Genomic DNA, 19,266 nt, shown 5'->3' with positions numbered 1-19,266 from the left:
CTTAATTACAGGTATTACACATGCACAAGAGAGCACAAAATTTAAGTGCAGATAATTCGTTTATTGAAGTCCAAATTTACAACTCAAGTTTACAACTTTTTTTTTTTCCCAAAACAAAAGCTTTGTTTGAATTTAGGAAGAATAAATGTTCTTTTTAATAATGTACAGACTATATCTCTTAAATAAGTTAATATCTTTGAAAAAAGAGCAATATGTTCCTTTTTTAATGTTGCAGTGCAACTTACAACTTACACGTCTGTGCAATGTACCATGAGGTATATGCCCAGTGAGCAACACACAGTGAAGTTTTCCATTCATAAATTTTCATTGTAGACACACAAAAAGTTAACAAGATAATCTGTGATAGAAAAAACGCAGCCTGTTACAGTAATTCACACAGAACTCATCTGAAAAGAGGGAAAAAAGAAACCTAATGTTCATTGCCTATATAAACTATTGGATCATCTCTCAACATAGACAAGTATAAAATTAAAAATACTGGTGTGAAACTGAAGAAATACTGTATTATCCAGGGGTTGAAACCTAGTTTTACCTGTATCAGTCCAGAGCAGTTAGTTTTCTCTCTCTGTAGCATCAATGAGCTGAGGGACTTTACTACGGTATCAGTAGAGCATCTGCTTGTAAAAGCGCTTAAGCGAGATGGTGATTTCTATAGAAAAGTTGCAGAATGCTCATAAATTGGGATACAACTCAGACATTTTCCCTGGCGTAGACTGGTGGTTTACCCTTACTTCTCAGTCCATCTCACAGCTGATTAGAAAAACAAGGCTGAAACAAGGAAGATTACTAGTATTTGAAGCTTTCACACTTCAGACTTTTCAAGATGGCTCTAAAACACTTATTTTTATAATGACAGAAAACATATTTATTTTAGAAATAATAATCCACAACATAACTTTGTGATAAATAACAGTTCTGCCTCTAATACGTATATACATACTGCTTGTAAACAAAAAATGCCCACAGGTCATGGAGTCTCCATGATTTTTATACAAGGCGCTATAGATTTTTTTGTTATTGAAAACAGTCCTAGTGAAAGTTTGGTTTATAACCTCCTATTGCTACAGAAACAGTAAGAATGTTTATATTTACAAAGAAACAAAGACCATGGAGACCCCATAGCATTATTTGCTAAAGATTTTAAGTTAGCAGGGTTTTCAAAATACACGTTGTCAGCATGTTCAGATTTAATTAACAGTACAGGTTGAACACCAGCAGTACGATACTCTAGTGCTTTGGTATTTCAACCCCTGAATATACAAAGACATTACTACAGCCTACTTCACAGTTTAATGCAAGTAAAGTGCAAGCCATAGTACAAGGGTGTCATACATTTTCATACATGTAAGCATTATCTAAAAAAGGCTCTCTATACAAGTTTTATTAGCTACTTTAGTAAACTAGACAGAAGTCACCTATGGCCCAGCAATTAATGGTCTTACAAGGATATTTTTCTCTGTAATACAGTATGTGTCAAATGTAAAAAGTTTATTAATACTAGTGCATTTCTCTTATATCCTAACCTGTTTTCTTTTCAGATTTTTAGGCTGAAATCCTTGTTTCTCAGTAAAACAGAAGTCTTAACTGGTAACAGGGTCTTACTGGTATTTTGGCCAGCGAACACCATTTGTTAAGACATATTTGTTTCATGGTTGCTAGTGATAAGAATGCAATAGAGTTAACATGTATAATGTGGCATCCTTATTTATCTGCAGCATTCAGACAGATGCATTTACAGTTAGTAAAAAGATCTGTATTGATACCCTTGCCAGTGCCTGAGAATGAGCAATATTCTAGAAATGTGAGGACAGAAGCTAGAGGGCCTAGCCGGTCAAACAACAGTTTGTCGACATATTTTATCATTTTTACAATATTTTTCTTTCAAATACTGCTCATACCATGGTATTGATGCATACAGCAAAGTCCTCAATTGTCACTTTTAACACTTGTATGTGCTTGATAAAAATAAATATATATCTGTCTGGCCTGCATTAAGAATGAGTATGGTTCTTTTCCTGAACATAATGACAGGCAGTATATGTCTGAATTTTTTTAATACTTATTAAGAGTAGGTCCCAGTAGTATATCAGCTATCTCAAAAATTTATAAGAGCTTAAACAATATTATTTATAGTCCTCCTTCTAAATGTGTAAGTGTGCTATACCCGTAAAACATAGAAACTAAGCTTTAAAAAAATGCTTCTTCATCTTATTAGTTACATCAAGAGTGAAGAGTTGCTTGCCTACACACTGGTGAATGGAACTGAGCAGAATTACAACACTACGCTTGTATGTAATGGCAGTAAAGAAAATAATTTTAAAAATAAACTAAGAAAATACAATTTACCAGTTTCTGTTTACATAAAAATGCATTTTCTATTCATCAACTGATATGGCTCAGGATTGATTTCCAGGTGCATACCCAGTGAATACCCATTGAGAGCCTCAGCTGCACAGTGCAAGTTCATCTGGGTAAGAGGAGACGGGAAATCCATTCCCACAGTAGCTTGCCCAAAAAAGCTACTCTGAACCTTAGCTTTAATGAGGGAAGCATTCTAGAAGAAAAAGAACTTTTTGTTATTGAATATAAATTAATTAGCTAATATTGCTTCTTCAGTATTTCCTGTTATTACCCATTTTTCGTACTAGTGGTAAACAAACATAAACATCATTTGGCACCAGGGAAGATGGCGTATTGTCTCTGATGAGATTTTAAGCCCAGTGGTCTAAGGCGTGCGGTATGTGGAAAATCTACAAACCTATACTCCAAGCGAAAAGGCATTGCTATAACCTGTGCCCTTCTGCCTTCCCTGGAAATGCACCATTTCCCTATCGGGAAAACTAAGGAGAAATTAAAAATCCTTTATGAGACCAAGTTACCACCTGTTTCTCGTTACCACTTGTTTCTCTAACGTTACACTACAGGAACTTGGGTGTACTATAAATGGTATTTTCAGGATGAGGCCCAGTAATATGAAGAGACCTGTGCTCTCTTTCTTAAGGAATCTCTCCAGGATTGGGTCCAGAGAGAGTAGTCAGAATCTCTGTAGAGATACAAGACTTGCTTATGAAAACGCATTTAGTGTTTGAACTGGAAATAAAACTGTATGGTAGGCATCCTTTGTATTACAGATTTGGGGGCAGCTGGCAGGCATTGCAGGTGGAGCTTAACTTTTGTTGATCAGTTGTGCTGCATCTTGCCTTAGCCAAGAGCTGTTTTAAATAACCCACCTTCGAAGCTCTTTGGCCCCAGTTGCATGAAGAGTTTGTCCAAACCGCTGGTGAAATATCACAAAATAGCTCTGCCTGGCCGAGCTGTCCCACCTCAAGGGGCCAACAGCCAAGGTTTCCCAGGATGTTAACAGCCCCCAGATTTATCACCTTGGTCATAAGTACCACTAGTTTTTTGTGGAAAAGGGTGCTTTTATTAATTTGGAAGACAAGTAAGACTACATGCTGAAAGACTATGGGGAATAAGGTATGTGATGGGCTTAGGTCTGATTTGTATTACTTGAGACAAAAACAAGAGATACAAGAATTTTCTTTGTTCTCCTCAGATTTGTGTTAAGTTAAACAATTTCTACCAGATTCTTCATTTCTCTTCCTGAAGTCTGTTAACATTCAAAGTGAAATACTCTAAGGTAGAATTCTACAACTCTTGAACAGGCTGAGCACTTCCCAATGCCTCTGTAAAGTAACCCCTTCAAAGGTACCTTCACTGTCCTTCACAAAACCTTGGATCAGAGAGCGAGTATTTTGGCCTGGAAGGCTATAACTGCTGAAAACAGTAAGAATAAAGTTAAGTGGCCATACACATCTAGCAATTCTCTGCAACACTCAGTTCTTTTTCCTTGGAAAAAGCAAGTGGTGCACCACATTTCTATATTAAAAGACAGCAGTTTAGATCTGAATATTAACTGACTTATATTCAGAATTCCCTGCTTGGAAAAGATGGAAAATCTCATCCACCAACATGTTTTAGTAGCAACTGATCAGTCTTTCCTTATGGTGCTAAAGCAGTTCACAAAGTGCTCACGATGTGCTTGAGAAAGCAGAACTGTACCAGAAGCTGATGAAAGAGCAGGGTGGGTTTTGCCGATGAGGTGAAGCAGCTGCCTGTGTTGTAGGGGGTAGAGACGTCCTGTACAATCCTACGCAGGCTGATCACTGTGAGGGCAAATGCAATCCTACCCGTGTTGTCACAGTGTGGGCCCAGGATTTCTGCCTTATTTGTATTAAAGAATGCGGACATACAGACTGGTGAGAACGTCCTCCTCTGATTTTTGTTCGTATTAATTAGAATAAGCTCAGGACAGTTTTCACTTAATGAAACTAAGAAAAAGGTCTCAGTTTTCTGTAACAAACAGACTAAGCTTGTGGAGTCACAGAGAAAGTCTGCTGGCTGAGGGACATTTTACCTGCAGGAATTCTGAACGAAGACACTAACTTTAATGAGATCTGGAAAAATAAAACACATTCAAACGATCTCTTTGTGTAATTGTGTATGTTAAGAACCAAGTTTTATCTAAACATCCAGGCGGGAAATCTAATTAGTTAAGTAACACATTATACTGGTGCTGTTTCTTTTCCTTGATGAACTCAACGACAAAGAATTTTTTCTTGTTCTCATTAAAAATATGGGATCAAAACTACCATAATAATTTCAGCTGCATTGTAGTGTGTGTTTAAGTACCTTTTGGTCCAGTAGAATTTTATGTATTTTAATACGTAAACAGGATTTGGTGCATGGATTTTTAAATACAATATCAGTACTGCACTTTGCCTTCCAGTTATTTGAAAGATCGTGAAATTCCAAATAATTGTGCTATGGTGACTTCGTACATTCCTTTCTATAGTATAGCTAGATTAGTACCTACATCCAGAAAGAAGAAGCTAGTGGTGGAGAGGGAAGGGCTGTAGCATGGAGTTGAGTATGCATGCAAAAAGTATGACAAAATTCTTGTGAAATGACTTCCAAATGCCAGCTGATGTTTGTGAAAGAATAAAGTCTTTGTATTGCTTAATGTAACAATTAGATTTTGCTTACTCTAAGGCATAAGTAATGCTAGATACATCTTTCAAACTTTTCTCCCAGTTAATCATAACCCCATTATAGGAAATCTCTCCTGTGTATCTCAGTTCACCATATCAATCTCTTGGATAATTTATCTTGACTATTCAGTGCAAATCATGTTTGATGAGAACTGCTCTCCAAAAGCAGAACAGACATGCATGACTGAGAATTTCAGAAAAGGTGGAAAAAAGGTGCTCAGTGGACAATTGTCATTTCTGTCTTGAATTATAATACAATGCCACTTGAAATCCTTTTTGAAAGCTATTTTAAAATGATATAGATCTTTTTATTATGAAAACACAAACCATCTTTTGGGTTTGAAACAAAAGGTGTGTTTAAATTTCTTTATGAATATATATTCATATGAATATTTAACCAATTCTGTGACCATCTATCCCTGCTTGCACATACAGCTTGGACTCGTTTCTAAATGGTGTCTATAATTTACCCTGTTGCTTGCTCCACTGCATAATATTTCTCCTACATAATATGAAGGATAGTATTAAAAAATAGTGAACTATAGAACTTTTAGAGATATGATATGAAAAAAGGCTAGGCAAATTCTCTCTGTTAATGCTTCCACTACTCAGTTGTCCAGTAACCACAATGTTCCCATAGTAAATACATTTCAATCCATTTCTACGTTTTGCATGAATACTGGAACTCCAATATTGGTGAAACCTGTGGTGGCAAATTGTTGTTCTCTATTTCCCGTTTCTTTTTTATTCCCTCAGGTGCTTAGACAGAGGGTGAAGTGCATGTTTAATATTCAAGCAAAACACTCACAACATGATCCTGGTCCTCTGAAGTCACTGGAGTTTTGCTCTTTACTTCAATGGAAACATGATTAAGCACCAGTGCCTGCATTTAAGGATCCACTGTCTTCAGTGATTCTTAATTACAGAGTTGATTACTTTGTTGAAGCAGGCCAAACATACTTTCATGTTGTATGTCTATCCAAATGTTGTTATGCAATTGTTGCAATGATGCTGTCACTCAATCGCTGTGATGCAATTGTCTATCCAAATGTGTGATGCAAAGAACTCAAACCAGCTCTCAGTAATACTTCTCTACTAATAACATCTTATATTGGTATAGACTCTTTGTTTAATCACTGCATCTACTGTGGTTCAAAGAAATGCCAGTGCAAAGGCGTGTAAAAAACCAAACCTGAATTGTGTTTCTTCCGCTGCTATATTGGGTTTCCATGGCAAGGTTTTGGCAGCCGGGAGGCTGCAGGGGTGGCAGACTGAGCTAAACAAACAGCATGCCTTCTCCCAGTTCTGGCTTTGGGAATCATTGAATCTCTTCCTGACACTAGGACCTCATTGAGATAACGTTTTTTCTTATGTTGTATTGAACTGTATGAATTCTACAGTTCTTGATGTATGAGAGATGACAAGGTTTACCTTGTGAAAAAATTATCAGTGAATATCTGTGTTTAAGTGAAATGACCTCAACTGTATTCACATCCCCTTTGTTCTGCTTTCTAGAAATATTCTAGCAAGCAGAGACAAAGAAAATTGTGAATGGGTGTTTGAAATTTATATTCACTACCATTCAGAGCAATCTTTTTTTTTTTTTTCCAAGAATACAAGTATTTTCTCCAAAATCTGATTCTTAGAAATCATTCTCATCCAGGCAAGGAAGTGAAATACACTATGTGACTTGTGTGTCTTCCCAAACCAATCAATACAGATTGGTTTTCAAATGATGTATTGAATAACTTCACCCACTTGCTAATGTACTACTAACAGTTAAAAATTATTGCCAGACATTATATAATTTTGAATAATTTACTCAGCTCTTGATGTCAGTCTGTTATAGAATTTAATTGATTAGTTCAGGACTTTTTTCAACTTAATTCTCATCCTTGAAGCATCAGAGCTTTTTTGAATTTTGTGACTCACAGTCATGTGTCACTTAAATTCACAGTGAAGAAAATATGAAAACCTGCAGTATGTACCATATTCAGCGCAGATGTTTTTCTTTCACCATGAAATACTTCAAATTATATTAAAATCAGTTTAAGTTGCAGCATTAGTGAACAACCAACATTGTTCTACTCATATCTTAACCCCTGTGCCATGCCTACTTGCTTATGTTCATTCACTTCAAAGGCAGGCACAGTATGTTACAAACACAGTATCTAAATGGCATGTACAGTATGCCCATAGGGCCAGATTGGGATCTATTTGCTAGATGTACAGTGTACATTTTAAGGCACACTATAGGGATTGAGTTTACATTTTGATAACTCTGTCCTTCTATTTGCAAAGATGGTCACTACCTGGAAATGTTGCAAAAATAAACGTTCATCTCTAAGAGTGGCCAATGTATTTATGTTTTCATTTTATATTTTTCTCAAGAAAAAAATGTGAGCTTTAGGGCATTTTAAAAGTAAATGTCAACTACCGTGTTACATTTTATATACATAGATATGTCTTTATACCTATCTAAATATATAAAATGATTGTAGGAGCTCATAATGTAAGCTTAGTTTTAGTACAGTACTTTAAATATACTGGTATTTCTTTTCAGTTACACTTCTGCACTGCTTCTTTCTAATGCAGAGCTTGATACGGATGTCAGTTGATAATAGCAAACAAAGAAAAATTCATAAAGAATATTGTTGTCTTATCATGCAATGTAGTAGGCATCCTGTGGCACTATCCTCTTATCCAACTTATTTACAGTACTGCTGAGTACAATAGCAATAAATATTACAGTGTTTGTCTTACTCGATTTTTCATGGCACCCAGCAATTATTCAGGATATGAGTCCTGTCACACGTGAGTTTCAATGAATGAGTGTGTATGCGTCAGCATTGGTGCTGAGGTTGCAAGTTCAGAGGCTCCATTTTGAGATTTCACAGCAGCACTGTACTCACAAATGTCCAGGAAAAACTCATAGTTCTTTAGTTTCCAATCTTTAAACTTCTTTGATGTTAAGTTGGGATCATCCAGAAGGCTGTTGATAACTGTGAGGTCCCCTTCCTTCGCCTATCAAATTCCAGAAAGACACAGTACATGTCAAAGTGAAATTTATGCCACATTTTGTATTTTGGCACTTTATTTCTTCTTTCATTTTAATGCAAAGTGCTAGGGAAACTACTATGGACACTTGGTCTTTTACCTATGTTCAGGAACTATTACAGCTTAAACTGTTTGACTTGGCACTTTCTACAACATGCCTATACAGAATACCAAATAATAATTTTTATTTTTTTTTCCTTAAGCTGGAACATGTTTGCTTTCAAGTATTTTTAGTTCTTTGGAACTTAATTCTAAAGCTCAAAGAAAGCCTGATCCATGGAAAACATTAAGAGATTATACTTTTACTAGTTTATATTGCTTATACACACAATTAATGATAAAGCCTTACTTTTAAAGTGCTCTTAAGAACTCTGATGTGGTGAAGCTTTTCATTGATAACTGGATCATTACATCGCTTTACAAAAGACCTGCGGAACTCCTGCTTGGTGGAAGGACGCTGCTCTCCAAAGGCTGACAAACTAGCTTGTTCCAGAGATTTGTATAGCTCTTGCAGACCATCAGTATTTTCTCCATCTTTTATGTTTTCTGAAAGAAAGTAGATAAAGAAGCCTAACAACAAATTTAACCATTCAGATGAAGTCTCTAAAATCAGCAAGCACTACTGCAAATTTATGTATAATGTAACCCTATAACACGCCTTCCAATTTTTGTTTTGGTAAAACAAGAACATTTTGATCAGTCCCAAAGCTATATTCCTAGCACTACATCCAAGCATTTTAAGTGCAAACTCCCGTGTAGTGACTGATGAATCTGCCAACGCATAACAGTTCAACCACAAAAACCTTGCTGAGAATAATGGCAATATTTCTTCGGCTTTCAATGTCAGTAAAGAGAACCAGAACATCTCCAAAAGCTTACCTTCTGCACAGAAACTATTATGCCTTCTAATAGGAACTTTCTCTTCTAGCCTGTCGTCTGTTCCTTCTATGGACTGTATGCGTCCCTTGGCCCTGACATCTCTGTTTCGGGGAAGACTTTGACTACGTTGCTTCTGTGGCCTGCTATGAGAGCTATGTCCCCTTTGACATTCCACCAAAGGGAAAGGCCCATCCTGCTCATAATTATGACGCCTTTGTACTGGTAGCGTTGCTTGTCTTCGTTTGTCCGGTGACATTCCAGGCTGGCCACTCATGTACTCTGCATCAGGAGGAACAGTCTGAAGAAAATGGAGCCCTGAACTGGTTAGCGGAGTCTCTATCAGATCCTGCCACGAGCGTCTTTCTCGGTAGGGAGGTCTGCATCCTGATGAGTGTGTGCTTCCTGCTACATCTTGTCGAGAATCCTCAGCAGAAGAATGAGAATATGTTGATTCACTTGAAAAGTGTCGACTGTGTTTGGCTTCAGGGAATGGACTTGAAGAATTCACCTGAAAAGATACAAAAGCATCTGACTATAAGACAGTGTTTTGAACAGACCCAAGAAAATGACTATAGCATAGAGCATTATATGATGTATACTAATAAAATGGACTGATGTGTGTGTTTTGATATGTCATAATATGAACCTCGGTAAACAGAACATAACTAGCAGTGAGATCTTTTATGCAAGTGCTATGTTTTTACCACTCCCTATTCTTGTTTTGCACATTCTCTGCCCATGATCAACTCCTGCTGGAAAGAACAGTATAATCCTGGTACAGGTTTCCTGAAGACCTGTCTGGTTTACGCTCAGTCCAGCAGTGTGCTGTGAAGACAGGAAAGTCCCCAAAAGAAACCGTAATTGGATTTCCTTTCTTTTTTTTTAGGGGATAAGTATCCATCCAAACAGTAAAAAAAAAGACTTCAGAACCCAGGAAGCTTTTTGAATTTTGGAGGACTGCAGAACTTCTCAAATTATTTTAATTAATTCTGCTGGGTCTGTGTATAATTTTAGGTCAAAAACAAAGAGAAAGGCAAAAAAGTGGAAAAACAGAAAGGGAGGGGCTTAACCTGTATCCCAGTTGATAAAACAGCATCGCATGGGTGAAAATCAGTCTGAACTTCACCCATGTGATGCTGTTGTCTCAGTCACTCTTTCTTTGGTTCTGGCTGTGTGAGGATCGTGTCATTCACGCTGAAGAAAAATCTGAAAGAAAAATAGAGAACAGTCCTATCTGTGCTTAGAAACATAGAATTATTATCACAGCCTGTCTATGTTCTGTATAATAGAAATGTTCTCATTTGCTACTAGAGCCTCTTCATATACAAGGGTTTTTTTCCTCAGTTATCAAAATCTGTCTCTACACAATATATTAGAAGCATTTTTATCAACTACTTTTATCAACTACAACTAATTTTATAACACTAACAAAATACTGTCACTACTATGGTATTGTACACAATGATTCATTTTGTAAAACCCCAAAACCGCTTGCCTCTTAAGATGTGTTCTTAAAAAAATAATGTTTGGGCTAAAACACGATTACTGCATGAATGTGATCTGATCTTAGTCTCCAGCAGTATCCAATATTTATATTTGAAAAACAGTCCCAGCTGATACAGAGTATCCCAGTCACCACATTCTTTTCATATTCTGAAGTAAAGTCAACATTTGAATATTTTGTTTGTATTATTAGGTGTAATCTCCCAAATTCTACAAAAAATGTCATTATTTACAGTCTGGTGACATATCTGTGTAAGGATTTACCTCTCCTTCCTTTGTAATTGACTTGTTATGGAATCATTCAGGCCTTAGCTCACGAGGAACAGCAGTAATTTCATTCTTACAATGAGATCCATCTTTGTTCTGCCTTTATGGTAATTAAATATTCCAAAACAAGGAAAATGCAAATCAAGGCACACAGGTATTTTTTGGTGACCTATTGTCAAATGCAATATTTATAACTCACTGAGGGTGTTCGATGATAGGTGTCACACAGTGTTGAAGAGCCTTCCTGCTTTAGGGTTAAAGAGCCATCGATGTCATCCTGGTCGCTTTCGCTCCAGTAATCTGCTAACAAAACATTCCAGGTTTCACTTATGTGCTTTTCCACAAGAAAGAGGGTCTCACGTTTTAAAAATATCATTAGCATGCAAAGGTAAATATTTCACAGTCACCTAAGTGGCTTGGCAGTCACTAAGGAACAGACTTGTGAAAATGTCTGGGATCTAAGATGCACAGATATGTGGAAAAAAACTTCCAATGTCTCAGGACAGTGTTACAGGAAGAAAGTTAGGCATCTAACTCCTATTGTACATAAAAAACAGCTTCTGGTCACACGCTTTCAAAGTGTGACGTAATTCTAGATGCCGAAGTAGAGCTGAGCCTCAACAATTTAATTATGTTAGTACAACAGGTTCTACCACAGGTGATGGTGAAAAAGGCAAGGGCGGCATCGGAGCTCAGGAGATGCAGAAACAGTTCTAAAGCACATTTGACGTGTGTTTGTGATGTCTTTGCTTGCTGTAGGGTGATGTGCACACCTGATGACTCTGATCTGGGAGATCATACCTCCCCCTGAACCTTGCATTGTCTTTATAACTTGTTTTAAATATATCTTAAAAACATTACTCAAGATTTTATTTTCTTTGATGGTGGCACAAATTATTTAAATAGAGTTCTTCAAGGATATGGATTCTTATGAAAAATGATATTTGGCACATATGTTAATAAAGATGTCACTTATGACATCTCCAACTTTGTTCAAATAATGAGCAGATGTGTACTCTCTGCTCTCTTCTAATTATAATCTCTGAAGCATTACCTTCATCTGGATGAATATCCTTGTCATCAGGGGTGTAACCAATTGCTGCGAGCCCCAAACGATTCATCCACCTAATAGAACAATGAAAAATGAGGAAGAGAGATACTTAAAAGGAACATCTAGTGTAAATGTGAGGGCATACACATTCTTAATATTTGGAAAAGTCAGAGATAATGCTTAGTCCAAATATTGAGCACTGTTCAGGCTGTTAAAATCATGATTCAGACATGTCCAGTGGTTAACAATTTTAAGCAGGGGATGTTCCAGTTCATGTCTAGTGCAGATGTACTTCTGGACTTCTATTCACATCCGCCGGAGCATGTTTGCCTAGTGGGTATCAGATTCATTGCATTTTATTCTGCTGTGTAGAAAACTGAAGAATCATGACATCAGTCTTCCCTGTGTCATCAAGGAAATGTGAAGTTTACATATTAATATGCCAACTTTAGCAATGACTAAATAAAATTTTTAGTATAGTCTGTGTAGAACACAGAATGTCCATCTCTGTCTCCACCGTAGCAGACAGTGCATCTCTCTAAGTCGCATCTGCAAACTATTTGTGTGGAATGGTTTCCAGAGACATTGTGTGAAGGAGCAGCATATTGCATTTATTCCGATTGCTACTTCTATTAATTTCAAGAACTTGCATGAATAGAGTTTGGTAGTCTGCTAGATTCATGATACTGGTGATATAAATGTTTGGGTTTGTTGAGCTGCAATATAAACATTATTTTCCTTTGATTTTTTTAATACAGAATCTTAGGTTTCTAAAACAAGACTTGGTAAGTTGAAAGTACTTCAATATTTCCATTTCACATTGGATGTTCCAGTTTCTTTCTTTGCCCTCAAATTAGTTAGTTTAATCAAAAATAAGATTCTTTGTTTCACTAGAAAAATATTATAGTTTATTTTGGGGAAAATACCTTTAGAGTTTTCTTTATATAAGATTGTTTGTGCACTATACAATTGAAAGACAGGAAAAAAGGAAATTAACACATAGAGAGAAAAGTCACTTCTTAATGTTCAGCAAATGGAAAATCAAGAATCAACTTATTTTCATCAACCAGGAAACAGAACTGAAGAAAAAAGCCCTATTAATAGACATCTGTAATGACTGGGATCCATTCTTAAGCATTCCCTTACTCAGTGACTAAATTATTTACTATGTCATTAATTTCCTACTATACTGCATGTAAATGTTTTCTAGAAGCAGCTCTTTTTTCTTTTTTAATGTTACAACATAATTTTTTTTAATAATTATGTTCTTGGTTGATGAATTGTATCATGACAAAAACATCTTTCAAAGACTTCAAGACAGACATTAGTAAGCAATACATACTATATCATAAGGACAAGTTTTTTGCAGATTAAAGCAAGAAAACTATTCAGTGTGATTCTCTCCCGCTTGTACTAGAACAGAAAAAAAGGTTCTAAGGACATATGTGAATGTGTTATTGAGCTAATAGCATAGTATGCTGAAGATGGTATACACAGCAAGGAGGCAGAAAATCAAGGAAGAGTGAACTCTGTGCTAAAAATAGCCCACAGTTCAGCATGTATTGATCTCCTGGTCCAAGCAACCCTCTGCAGTTGCCCAGAGCAATGACGTTCTTCTGTAATATTGGATATAACACTGACTCATTGCATGGCCTTCAGCAAATCGTTCTGCATATCTTATGACTTTCATAAGCATCCAAAGGGGACAACAACATTTACTTCTTACTCATGGGGAATTGTTATACGGTTTAATTTACTTGCAAAACTACGAAAATGTAAATAATTGTACAATAATATTGCTTTGCCTTTCAGTATTAAAACAGAAGTGAACAAATCGTAAATAAAAATGGAAATAATGATTAGTTTTCACAAATATCAACTGCAGGGTTAGGACTGCTTACAGAGACATTGCGTCAGCATGTCAATAACTCATCTTTATCATGAAGGAAGTAAATTTCAAATGGATTAACAGGATTACAGAAGAGCTTCTCTGGAGTGCTCACCAGCATAATTTCATTGTACTGATCGCTTGACACTTGCTTCTCTTGAAAGGCATATTTATTGCAGTAATTGAAATGACATCATACCCTTACTCATTATTAAGCATTTGTATTCACCGTTCTTTCAACAGTTGTTCCTGAATTCCTAAACTCATTTGCATTGGAGCAAAATAGTTTTAGTCATACTTTACCACATGCCTTTGACAATTAAGCAGAATGCCTCTAGCGACTTCAACTAAGGTTCTGCTTAAGCACCAATGATAAATTAGGACTCGTTCCCATTTTCAAAGTTAAACCAGACTCAGCCATCTTGGTGGTCAGTGCATGGAAATTTTCATTGTCTTAAATCTCTTGCCAAATTTATCTTGTTGCTCATTGTTAATTTGACGGTTTCAAATCTTAGAAGCATATACAGGTAACAGTCAAAGTGTTAATATTAACCTTCAAAGGAACATGGATATTCGTAGCATACACAGAGTATCAGCTTTACTCATACAGCCTCAATGTCCAAATCTGGAATTAGCAGAAGGTAATCTTCCTTCTCTAAAACTGCTCAGATTTTTCCTCTTCCAAAGGGCAAGAAGACCCCAGCTATAGTTACAAGTACTTTCTTACCTCATTTACCACAATTTAGAGTTAGATCTTTGTCAAGACAACAAAAAGGGTTATCTGATGACATTCAGTGGCTTATAACGGTAAAATCTCTTCTGATAAAAGAAAAAGAATTTCAATTTTAGGTTTTGTGTTTTTAAAAGACTTGAGTGAATGCTTTTGAGGTTAATCAGGAGTTATAGAAGTGCTGAGATTACAGATCCTTTTCTTACAGTTAACAATTTTTTTTTTCCCAAGGAAATGCAAACTCAGTTCAAAAGGAACACTGTGTAAACTTGATGAATTTACTTGATGAGCAAACCACTTCCATTTTTGAGAAAACAGGCAGTCAAGGTTATAAAAAGTTCTCTGTGGAAAGCTTGGAAACTCAGCCATTTGGTTCTAAACTCTGCATTGAATGCCTTGTAGGCAAATGTCAGGTTTCAGGAAGGCAATGGCAGTGTGTGTCAGAATTGGACTCTTTAAGGGAAAGATGACCGCATGCTTAATTGACAGTCAAGCGATGCAAGACTATGTGCTACACCTGACAAGCAGCTATAAGTGAAAAAACCCAGGTGATCATTTGTCTAATTTGGTTTATATAGTTGTACCCCTAATAGCTCTTTGAATGTCATGTGATCACAAAAAGACATGAGATATTCTGGCAGGTACACATATAGCAATCCTGCATGTACATCTCTATAGATCTTGGCCCCCTGAGGCAGAAAGTCAGACTCCTCCTCCAAAAAAAAAAATACCTTTTTTCTTTGATAATTTAAACAACTCTTTTCTTTTGATAATTAAACAACTTAAACAGCATGTTTCACTAAGTTTGAGTCTAGGCCACTCGATGAACCACAGGGCTTGCATTCTAGGTAGCAATTCGTTGTGACGACATGGAGCCATGCTAAATATCCCAAGGATACTTTGCTACAAGATTTTGCCTTCAATATTGTACAAGATCTCCGTAAGATAAAATATGTATCTTACCGAGGTACACTGTAACAACTTACAAGGGACCAAGAAGTGTATTGATTATTTTTTATTGCCTGTACCTTAGTGAACCAAGTGCAGGGAAAGTCATCTAAATACGTAAGTAAGTTTTGTACTTTGTCTCAATGGTTTAAATTCTAAATAAATCAGACTCTGCTTTAATTAATTCTGTTGATTACAAACAGGCAATGTTGTCATTGCTTTGGGATAAAACAGAGCTGCATGGTAGGAAGTTAAGTTAAATTTACTGAGATAATTCTGGTTAGTACCATGGGATTACAGCCCAGGGCCTCTCCGGAGAGTCCGATTCTACCCCCAGGCCCGGACAGTGATGATTACTAAGGCACTGAGGGCAGTGATGAACTAAGTAGCTGTGACAATAATCAAAACTTGATACTGAAGAGTGAGTTCATGCTTAAAATGCCCTGAATTGTCAGGAGTCTTAGTGATCTCCACATTCTCTTAGTGATCATTTAATAAAAACACCAGAAAACGTTTAAGTGGACCAAACAACCAGCGAAACAATTTCCTATAGCTTTACTGTCCTAACACACTATATTAAAAACAATAATCTGCCATGACTCATTGTACAAATGCAGTAAGTTTCTGTTTACTGACTGTTACAATTTAGTCCTGCCGAGTACGGTGATGAGCCAGTCCAAGGTCAGTGTGAGCTTCTGGGATTGAAGGCAACAGTAGTTTTCCTAGTGGCATCACACTTCACCCACTTGGCTATTCCTTTCTACAGTCCAGAGTAAAATAGCCCAAGTAACAAACCCAAAACCACTTGGACAGTCTCAGTTATAATAAATTTGAGAGAACTATTATGTTTAGTGTGGGAGAATAAAAGCAAAGGTAAAAGGGTAGCTATTTTTAAAAAAAATAGATGCAAGACTCTTATTTATAGTTATAGTTATTTACAGTTATAGTTAAAACTGTTCCATAAATCCGTGGAGAACAGGTCAGGAAGTAGGGAGTTTCTGTGGTTCAAATAAATTTATATGCTAATATCCTTAATTCTGAATACATTTTTGCTAGACAAGATGGCTGGTATATAGAAGAAAGTATTAAATTCAGGTGAAAAAGTAAATAATGGATATGTCCTGAAAAGATATAAATTCAAGAAAGAGCCTATCCACTTTCACTATTTCTTTCTGTTAAATGTTCCCTTAAAAACGAAACCAATGAAATACTGAGGTGTTAAAGGATAGAATAAATAAATAGTTATATACTTCATGTCTTTCTTGCATCCTTTCGTCGATTAATCGTTGCACTTATATGTCATCTGAGGTTTGTATTATATATTATTTGTATTGTGTTTCAGAGCAGGAATATATCTTTCTTTCCTTTTGAGATTGGATCTACACTTGACATTATTTGTTTAAAAGGAAAAAACAGAATGGAAGTGGAAGTTAAATTTGACTTAAGTTATCTTTAAGTCTATTAAAATATAGATTCTGTTGAAGCATTTATTTCATACATAGAATTTATTCAGTACAATTTATATTTAATTTCTGATTCAAAACTTTGTATTATATTTTTTTTACACCAGTGAGATAATTGGATTCCAGAATTAATTGTAAGATTCTTTGCAATACAGAATTATATTTTAAAATTGATTTTGTACTTCTTATGCTGGCTTCTTTCTTACTGGGCACCTACAAAATCAATATGTTTCCCATTTTGGTTCCCAAGGTATATTATTTTCACTTTTTTCTAAGATTGTACAGGTAATATATTAATTTAACAGAATAAGGGTTCCTGTAATAGGTATGGCTAAAATGATGCATTTATTTTTCTCAATACAAAAGCAGCCCAAAAATGTAAGCAAGGTCTCACAGTGAGATATAATGCTGAGCAGAGTCTTCTCAATGAGCTCATCTCTCCAAATATATCAGCTCTCAGCAGCCTGTATTTCTACTATTTTATTTGTCACAGTTGCTGAAATTTGTTAAGTAAAATCATCCATGGGATAAACTGTATGTACTCTCTGATTCAATAATTTGACATGACTTTGTTGATCTTGTTTCATGCGTTGTCTTCTTAGATTTGTCAGGCTGGAAAAATATGAAAAAAGCCCCAGACAGCATAAGAGTTGCCAAGTGAACCATAGCAATTTATGCCCCCTTTGCATGTGCATCTACTTCATGCACGTAATGGGAATATTTTTTTTAGTTTTCTTTTTTAACTTCACCCTGTCAACCAAATGCATAGCTATGCCTTTGTAGTCAGAAGTCTGGGTTGGGGTTTTTTTTTTTGGTTGCTTCCCCCCAGCAGATGATAGACAAAAAAGGTCACTACTTCTGTAGCAAATAAATTACTCTTCTGGTAACATATGAAATAGCATCTTACTGTATAAATATAGTTGTGTATCACAGAGACTATGCACACAATAACTTTATGAGAGACTATAATTTCAAATAAAACCAATAACAAACCCTAAGGAAATCTACCAAAACAGCCCAAAACCTCACTCACTCACAAACTTCTCCTGCCAATTTTCAAAGACAGTTACAAACATGATTGTGGCAGCACTAACATCGCTTAGGCAAATCAAAAATTGTTATGTCAAGCTTGGAGTTTCAAGGTGATACTTGGAATCTTTTAAGATGACAATAAGATACTTTCTTCTTTAGTCAAGTGCGGCTACTGGATTTCGCCCCACTGTAAAACCTTGTCTTGTTGGATTTACCATATTACTCTGGATAACTCACCAAACTTTCTGGACATCCACTTACAGGCAAGTACTAGCTGCTGCGTGCATCTACCACTCCTATACTGACTGTGACATTAGATATGCTTCAGCATGTGCAACCACGTTGTATTCTCCAGACAGTCTTTCTACCATTCTTACGAAAGTACAGGTAAGGGATAAAAAGCTGTAAAAGTAAAACCAAACCAGGATTTCTTAACATTTAATGCACACTGTAATTTTACTCAGTTATTCAAGCTTTTACCCTAGCTTTCACCCAATGATTGGCCCAAAAGAAAGCTTTGGAGAAATGAAACGTTCTTTATGAGCAAGAGAACTGAGTTTAGTATGGTCTGAAAAGGTATGGGCAGGGGTTTTGGGGTTTTAGACGGGATTTTTTTTTTTTTTTTTAAGAGATGGGATGATTTATTGTGAAATTATGTAATTCTACTTCCACATACTCTTAAATAAATCAGATAAAATAGGCCAAACAATACCATTAAATGCCCAATTTATTTAATTATGTATATTACTTATTTCTATTACTAAAACCTTCAGATTTTGCAGTGTTAACTTAGTATCTCCAGTATAACATCACAATATGTGACTGCAATGCATGCATATTCATCACTGAGAGGTACAGTACTGTAATCACAAAATCTGCTATATTAAATGCAGTTGAACTGTTTGACTCCCAGAAGAACTATACCAATTCACAATGGTATTATTTACATCAGAATTTGATTAAGTTAATTTTGTAATTTAAACTAGTACAGAAAGCCAATGCAAATCCAAACTCCTGTGCATTAGGGATAAATTCACACCTGGATGCTAATTTGGATTGTGTACTGGATAATTGCAATTGTGTATTGTAAACTCCTTTGAACTCCTCTAGTGTAATGCTATAAGCCAGTGGTTCTCAAACTTATTAAGGGGGAAACAGTAGTTCACAAGTCTATGGCAAGTAGTCCATAAATTGCAGAAAGGAGTTAGGTGGTTAGCCAAAAAAAGGAGATTTTGAAGACTTACAGCTCCGTACTAGAAATTTCTGGTGTAGTATTTCCCCCAGACGGAGCACTGTAGCTCTACTATTGCACTGTTCACTCCCATATACATCATGGTTTCATCCAGTCTCTGGGGCCTGCAGCTAATTCTGATCAG

The 19,266-nt window shown here is 36.1% G+C and overlaps 1 protein-coding gene across 3 annotated transcripts in view; it reads right to left on the bottom strand.

The window, feature by feature from the left end:
- Positions 1 to 55: 55 nt before the first annotated feature.
- LOC134520563 (connector enhancer of kinase suppressor of ras 2-like) overlaps positions 56 to 19,266 on the bottom strand; it is a 212,699-nt gene continuing 193,488 nt past the window's right edge. For 2 of the 3 annotated variants that reach the window (XM_063346115.1, XM_063346117.1), the window contains 5 exons: positions 11,833 to 11,903; positions 10,978 to 11,081; positions 9,009 to 9,516; positions 8,479 to 8,675; positions 56 to 8,096 (listed from right to left, as the gene is read on the bottom strand). In XM_063346115.1, coding sequence (XP_063202185.1) covers positions 7,881 to 8,096; positions 8,479 to 8,675; positions 9,009 to 9,516; positions 10,978 to 11,081; positions 11,833 to 11,903 — 1,096 coding nt within the window. In that variant the 3' untranslated portion in view covers positions 56 to 7,880. The remainder of the gene's footprint in view (positions 8,097 to 8,478; positions 8,676 to 9,008; positions 9,517 to 10,977; positions 11,082 to 11,832; positions 11,904 to 19,266) is intronic. The other variant, XM_063346116.1, reaches the window with a different exon arrangement.

This window comes from Chroicocephalus ridibundus, chromosome 9, assembly GCF_963924245.1.
Source record: "Chroicocephalus ridibundus chromosome 9, bChrRid1.1, whole genome shotgun sequence".
Taxonomy (NCBI): Eukaryota; Metazoa; Chordata; class Aves; order Charadriiformes; family Laridae; genus Chroicocephalus; species Chroicocephalus ridibundus.
The sequence above is the reverse complement of the archived record's forward strand: the minus strand, read 5'-3'. Positions and strand labels throughout refer to the sequence as shown.